This window comes from Galeopterus variegatus, unplaced genomic scaffold, assembly GCF_000696425.1.
Source record: "Galeopterus variegatus unplaced genomic scaffold, G_variegatus-3.0.2 Scaffold631, whole genome shotgun sequence".
NCBI classification, from domain to species: Eukaryota; Metazoa; Chordata; class Mammalia; order Dermoptera; family Cynocephalidae; genus Galeopterus; species Galeopterus variegatus.
In genome coordinates, this window is record NW_007726742.1 from 109221 (window position 1) to 116864 (window position 7644).

Consider the following 7644-nt stretch of genomic DNA (forward strand, 5'->3'; position numbering starts at 1 on the left):
GTATTCAAATCTTTTGCTCATTTTTTTATTGGGTTGTTTGTCTTCTGTTTAGTGAGTTGTAAGAGTTCTTTCTGAATACCGTCCTTTATTAGAGGTGTGATTTGCAGCTGTTTTCTCTGTGGGAGGGTTTCAGGCAGAGAAAGGGACACAGAGGAGGAGAGGGGACAGGGTCCTTGCACCTTGCTTCAGTCCTAGCAACACACTCTCCTCTGCCTCACGTGCATGGGGTTTCAGGATTTCCTGGATCAGAGGGTCCCCTGGCTAAGCCACTGCAGCAGGGGGCCCATTTGGTCACCCAAAGGGGGGACATTCTCTGTTACCAGCAACCCCCCTCACTCACCCTTGCTGGCTCAGTCAGTTCCCCTCAGGCTCGGCTTAACCAGTCTCATGGAGAGAGATGTGCAGAGCCCACCATCCAGTTCCATAGTGAATTGGCCACCCAGAGGGCCAGTTCCAGGAGCAAGGGAGTAGCCTCACACCTAAACTTGACCAAGTGACTCCTGGCCCCCAGAATTCCTGGGGTACCAGCGAGTTGAAATGTTGGATTTGGCAGGCTCTGGGGGCCAGGCCTGGGCTGACGGGCACACCTGATACTCCCATTGGCTCACCTGGGTGTGTCACCTGGGCATGTTGGCACCAGTGCCATGTGCCTTGGGGAAGCTCATTCTTCTCTGCTCCTAGAGCTGATGGCCCCGCTGGTCCTTCCCAAACTGTGCCAGGATAGGTGATAGCATTGCTCACTCATCTTGCTGGCCAGAGGGCCTTTCTGAGGATACTATGCACATTCCTGCCATGAGCATTGTGGGTTGGCTTTTCTGTCAGTCAGAACTCTTGGTTGCACATGACAGCGCCCCTCAAATAGGTTTAAGCAACAAAAACAGAGTGAGAGAGAGAAAGAGCAAACAGTGCATGTGTTTTGGGGGGAGTTGTGGGCTGATATAAGTGCAGAGCTCAAGCTATTGGCTTCAGGCTCAGCTGGATCCACGCCCTCCAGACCCAGGGACTCAGCTCTGTTTCTCTGCATTGGCAGAGGTCCCTGGCGCACCCTCCCATGTGGTAACCAAGATGGCCCCCTGTAAGTGGTATGTGCCACCCCTTCTCCGTGTTGTCCTAAAGGCACAAAGCTGTCATGGTAGAAAGGCAGGCGGGGGCCCAGCAAGTCTTTCCCAGTGTGGGATTGAGGGAGGGGCCCCATGTGGGTGAGGGAGGGGAGTGAATGAGGGTCAGCTTCTCTGTGTGTTTGTCCCCATACCTGGGCTGGAGCGGGCGGGGGCTGGGATGGTGAGCCCAAGGGCCAGAAAGTGGCCTGTGTGGCAAGGGGGTCCATGAGCTGATCCATCAAGGCAAGTTTTGCCTTGTCAGGAGGGATGAAGTTGCTGGCTAGTCCTCCAGGGTCAGGGGGCCACTGGAAAGTGACCTACGGGGTTGCCCGTGCGTGTCAGAAACCACACCAGCCCATGCTCTGTGGTGAGAGCCACGTTCAGCCTGTCGATGGCAGTGCTGACCCTGGCACAGGGCTGCTGGGGTTAACGCAGCCCTCACTGCAGACCCCCAGGCCAATTTGCTCCTGATTCCAGAGAGAGCACGCCACCTGGCCATGCCGTGTAACCTGGGCCCGCTGCTCTGTGCCTCAGCTCCCTATCTAGAAAGTGAGGGTGATGATAGTCCCTGCCTCACAGGATAAGGAGGTGTTGGAGTCCTGTAAAGATGCTGTGTCAGCACCGGCATGCACTGAGGATCTAGCCAAAGTTCTGGTGTCTGGGGACATTATGATGTGACTTCTCCTGTTCTCTGCCCACAGGTGAGTGAGGATGGTGGGAAGGACGTGACCTGTACTGACCCTTGTCCACCCACCCAGTGGCACAGCCATGCAGAAGCCCAGCGGCCTGAAGCCCCCCGGCCGTGGGGGGAAGCACTCCAGCCCCGTGGGCCGGACGTCCACTGGCTCAGCCTCAGCCTCTGCAGTGGCCACAGCCACCGGCTCCAAAGAAGGTGTGTGGGCCGAAGGTGGTAGGGCGAGAGGGCTGCGTGGGGGGTGCAGTTTGCTGGAGGATCCCCAAAAACATGGGCCACCTTGACCAGCCTGGAGGCCAGGGGTTCACTGGAAGTTCTTCCTTGTGTCTGGCTGTGATCCCTTTGCAAATTAACTGTTGAACAGGCTCCAATGCATGCTTAGTGTGCGTTGCCCCTTTTCATGCTCTCCCAACTCAGGGAGGGGTCCCCACTGTTGTCCACACTTAGAGATGAGGAAGTAGAGGTCCAGAGAGGCCAGCGCCTCGCCTGAGGTCACTTGGCCAGTAGAACACAGCCAGAATTCAATGCCAGCCGCCCCCAGCCTCTCCACCCCCATTCATTCCTTTCCAGGGCCTGAGGTTGTCCTAATGGATCTTCCCAACAGCCTTACGTGCTACACAGACCCCTGCCCTGGGGGGGCAGAGGGCACCTCACAGGAGGCACCAGCCCTGAGGGCAAATAGCTAGAGGGTAGCTATTATTTATTTGCTTTTTCTGATGATAAAGATAAGCCAGCTACTGTGGAATATTTGGAAAGTTTGATGCAGGGGTAAAATTGTGCATATCCCGTACTGGAGGCAGCTTTTCTTATTTTCTGTATATCCTTCTACTTTCTTGCCTATTTGCAATCATGCTGCATATCCAACCTGAAAACATGCTTTTTGGCTGGCCGGTTAGCTCGGTTGGTTAGAGCGTGGTGTTGATAACATCAGGGTCACGGGTTCAGATCCGCTTACTGCCTGGCTGCCAAAAAAAAAAAGAAAAAGAATACCTTTTTTTTGCCTTTTAGTTAATGTGTTCCAGTGCATTTTTTCATGTCACTACAAACTTCACACGCCCATCATTTTTACTGGCTATGAAATATTCTCTTCATTCAACAAGTGTAAGTGAAGGACCTGCTTTGTTGACACAGTCCTCTCCTGGAGCTCACTCTGGGTAAAACCTGCTGTGGTCCTGGCCCTCATGGGGCTCCCAGTCTGAGGGGAACTCTGAGTGTGATGGGATCCCATGACGGGGGCCTGACTGGGTCTGGGACGTCAGCAGAGGCTTCCTTAGAGAGGGGACTCGGGAGCTAAGGTCCGGAGGGGAACAGTTCACTTAGTGAAGAGGGGAGGGTCTTCCAGGCAGAGGCAGATGCGGGTGGGTGGGGTGGGGGTGGCTCGGGGTTGTGCGGGGAATTTCATTTTCATCCTAATAAGTGGGGAGTTGCTGGGGGGTTTTAAACTGAGAGGAGTATGGTAGAAGGAATTAGAAACGTTTTCTTACTCATTCTCTTTAGTTGGAAATTGTGATTGTTTCTTATTTTTCACTTTGATAAATAATGCTGTGATAAACATCTTTGGGCACAAATCCTTGCTTTGATTACACTCCTGCCAGCAAGGTAGGCCACTGTTCATGCCATCTGATTGGCATGAAAGTTTGGAGAGACCAAAGACAGCCAGAAGCCAGACTGGACAATCTGGGCCCTGGGTAGGGGTCAAGGAAAGATAGAGCCAAAGGTAGGGCAGTTGGCAGACCTACACAGGCAGGCCCTGCCAAGCACAGCCTCGTTTGAAGGCCCAGGCTCCCCTTCCAAGGTGGCCAATCCTCCTGTACTCGTGGGAGGCATTCTAACAATGAGAAGAAGCCAGGCAAGAGAAAATGGGGTGGGGGTGGGGCATCGCAGGTGATGCAAAGGCCCTGAGGCAGGACTGAATTTGGTGTGTTAAGAAGGAGAAAGAAGACAAGTCTGGGCAGAGGGGAGTGTGAAAAGAAGGTGGGGAGGGTGGCCGAGGCAGATCCGGAAGGGCAGGGCCTTCGGGTGTCAGTGTGCTGAGAGCTGTTGTTGTGGGACATTAGCAGAGGAGGGTCCTTTCTCATGTCCCTTGTGCTGGCGTGTGGAGAGTGGGTTGTGAGGGTTAGAATGGCAGTAGGGGGACCCATGAGGAGGCATGTGGTCATCTGGGTGAAGGCGTCTGTGATCACTGCCAGGCTGTGGGAGGCCAAGGGGCTCATGAGTGGGTTATCAGGGAAGACTTCCTGGAAGAAGCCTGAATGAGCTTGGCCTTGAGGATGGGGGTTGTAAGCGTGAAGAGGAGGAGGAGGAAGGACCTGCAGGCAGTGGGGGAAGAGCATGGACAGAAGCACCAGGTGGCTGAGCTTGGTCCAGTGGGGGTGGGGTTGTGTAGCCAGTGGCTGGAGAAGGGCACCAGCCAGGCCTGACCCTGAGGTTGGGGCATGACCTTCAGTGAGAAAGCCCTGTGGCACCTTTTGGGTTCTTTCTTCATTGCTCCCTCCCTGATCAAGAGAGGCCCAGATTCTGGCTCTGATCTAGTTCTGCTGCCCACTCTGACCCCTACCCCTGCTGTGTGACCCTGGGAGAGTTACTTAACCTCTCTGAGCCACAAATGGGATAACATCTCCCTGATAGATCAAGTGAGTTAATGCATGTGATGTACCCGCGGATACAAAACTCATTAAAGATTCGTTTCTTTTCCTTTCACCCATTCGTAATCTCAGTACAGAAAAATTTGAAGGGGCCGGCCCGGTGGCGCATTGCTACAGTGCGCCGCTTGGGAGTGCGGCAACGCTCCCGCCGAGGGTTCGGATCCCACATACAGACCGGCCGCTCACTGGCTGAGCAAGGTGCGGGTGCAACCCCGAGGGTTGCTATCCCATTGCCGGTCCCGGTCCGGTACGGGCGCAACACTGAGGGTTGCGATCTGTTGCCAGTCCTGGTCCGGTACGGGCGCACGTTGCCAGTCCTGGTCCGGTATGGGCGCAACACTGAGGGTTGCGATTCGTTGCCGGTCACGAAAAAAGACAAAAAAAGGAAAAAAAAAAAAAAGAAAAATTTGAAGATGATAGCAGAAGAGATGTCCATTACCCCTTAACCACTTAACCTGATCACAAGCTTCACTGTGATATGTTTCCTTCTGGTCTTATTGCTCAGGTTGTTGTTTTAAACAGTTTAATCCTGGGTTGTACCCAGTTTGCATCTCACCTTTCACGTTTTATTGTGTTCCATGGGAAGCGTCTCCCTGTGCTGCCACAGCACTGTCAGCAGGGCTGTTCTGGAGAGAGGAGGCCTCACTCCCTCTGTGAGTGCCCTCCCCGCCATTGATTGGGAGCCACACCCCTGTGCCTGGCATTGGGGACAATGGCCACAAAAGGCTGCAGCTGGGCCTGGTGCCTTCCCTCCCACACTGGCACCCACTACTGCCTTTGCAGGTCACAGCCAGACACCCAGACCGGGGAGGGGTGGTAAGCCTGGTGCAGTTGGCCGAGGCTGCAAAACCCAGTTAGAGGGAAGGGAGAATTCTATCGCCCAGGGCTGCTTTTGTTCCTGCTGCAGATGGAAGCATCAGGGGGAATGGTCCCCCTACTCCTGTTGGCCTTTTGGGTTCCCTCACCTACCCATGGAACGGGCCATCTGTTCTCTGATGTGCTGGGGTTGCCCGGCCCCCCCATCAGAGGCTGGGATCATGTGTGAAGGGCATCAGGGTACCTCAGGATGGTCTGGCGGTGGTTGTGGGGGAGGGGGTATCAGCTGGAGGCTGCTCTAGGACTCAGGACAGTGGCTGCATCCCAAAGCATGAGCTCAGCCCTGGGCAGAGGATCTGGCCAGGGGACAGGGCCTGGACTGATGCCCTCACCTCCTGCCTTGTGATGATGGGGGATCTCTGTCAGTCCCCAGTGCTGTGACACACAGGGAGCAGCAGGGACAAGGGGGACTTTGAGGGGGCTCTCACACCAGGACGTGGCCCAGGGCTGGAAGGGAGAGGTGGTCAGAGTAGGAGCAGGAGCGGTAGGCTGGCGTGGGGCCACCTGCAGACAAAGGCCTGGCTGGAGCAGCGTGCTCGGGGCAGCCCAGCCCAGCAGATGGAGCACACTGGAGGCCACTGCAGATTGGGTGTCAGGGAAGGCCTTGCTTAGGCAGCAACATTGGTGTGAAGAGCTGAGTGGCCAGCAGGAACAAACCCAGCTGCGGTGAGGGAGCATCCAGGCAGAGGGAACAGTGGTCACAGTGGCCCTGAGGCTTGGGGAGTCTGAGGACTGCAAAGCCAGCTAGAGTGGGCAGGGGAGTGTGGCGAAGGGACAAGGGCGGGAGCAGGGCCCGATCGGGAGTGGGGCGTGTGGCTCCGCAGCCTGGGCTTTTGCTGTGTGTGTTAGGCCTGAGGCAGGAGAAGGGCTTCAGGCCTTCAGGCTGGCAGCCCGGGGTGTGGCCCTTCCTTTGCGTTGGGAGCAGCCTGTGGTGGTCAGGCAGGATCTGACACTGCCCTGCTTCCTGGGAGAGAAGGGACCCAGGCAGGGTGTGAATGACAGGCCCAGCCCTTCCCCCAGGTCTGGTTCCGAGCTCAGGTGGGAGCAGGCCACAGGCCTTGCTGTGGATGAGGTGTCCCTCCTGGCCCCCAAAAGAAGGGCTGGGCCATAGTGACCTGTCTGAGGACTTGTGGGGTTGCTGAGTGAAGAGGGGCAGGCCACATTCCGCTGTCGAGCTCCCTCTGCCCCTGTCCCTTGGTCAGGGCAGGCAGGTCCTTGAAGGGCCCCTCTCATCCCTCGCACTGTGATCCACCCCTTGAGATGTCCCATTTGAGATGGATGGTGTTTGACACACACCGTGTCACAAGCAGGCTCTGCAGCAGGCATCCATCACACTCCTGTCACATTAACAACTCAGGGAGGTAGCTATTCCATTTTCAAGATGAGACAACTGAGGCTTATAGCTCTCAGCCGCGTTGCCCAGAGTTAAGGGCCAGGGCTGGAACTGAGGCTTACATTGGGCTGGGTCAAAAGTGGTCTCAGGCACTGGCATCCGCTGCCCCCTACTAGGGGGACCCCAGACCAGGCTCAGCTCTCCACACTCAGCTCACCTGGGCAGGTGGGCAGGGGAGGAGGAGCTGTCTGTTCCGTTAGGTTGGTTACAACTGTCCCCAAACATTCCGACAACCTTGCCTCATGCTGGGGGCCTAGGAGGTTGAGGACAAGTGAGTGTGGGAGTTCCCCCTCAGACAGGGAGCTGGGCCACTTGGGGCAGGGTTCATCTCCTGAATGTTGCCCCCACCGAGGGCTTGCACAGGACTGAGCCCAGAGTGGTTCAATTCTGGTTCACTGAGCTTGGGTGCCTTTGCACCCAGTGGGGCCCACAGGTGCAGCAGCTGACCCCTAACCCCACAACTCCCTCCTGAGCCTCCCTGGCCCTGGGAGGGCAGCTGGGGTCATCCCCATCCTAAGTGACTTGTCCCAGATGCTGCACAAACCTGGGGAGGAGAGGGACCCTTGCGGCCCTTGCTTCCGTCAGTAAGCCCTGGCCCCAGGCGGTGTTCATCCCTTCAAGGTCAAGTTCTCCAGCTCTTCTCCACTAACCACATCCTAAATTTTAATGGCGTCAGGACAGGGAAGCCAAGCCCAGCTCTTCTGTGGCTCGGTGGCGGGGGCAGGGCTGCCTCTTAAAGCTCCTGATGTTGTCCGGCATCGATTCGGGGTGCGGGACCTGGCTGCCAGCGCCTGCCTGCCCGGTGGCCTGGCTGCTCGGGGATTCTCTATGGGGAGCTGGCTCTGTTCTTTCCAGGGTAAGTGAGCCCCCTCTGTTGCTCTGCCCTGGGTTCCCCAGCTGAGTCTGCCGGGGGGGGGGGGGGGGGGGGGGGGGGGG

At 56.6% G+C, this 7644-nt stretch overlaps 1 protein-coding gene across 2 annotated transcripts in view; it reads left to right on the forward strand.

Moving 5' to 3' along the window:
- The first annotated feature begins 1868 nt into the window (after positions 1-1868).
- Positions 1869-7644, forward strand: part of CLIP2 (CAP-GLY domain containing linker protein 2) — a 60907-nt gene continuing 55131 nt past the window's right edge. For both annotated transcript variants that reach the window (XM_008570781.1, XM_008570782.1), the window contains exon 1: positions 1869-1992. In XM_008570781.1, the coding sequence (XP_008569003.1) occupies positions 1869-1992 (124 nt within the window). The remainder of the gene's footprint in view (positions 1993-7644) is intronic.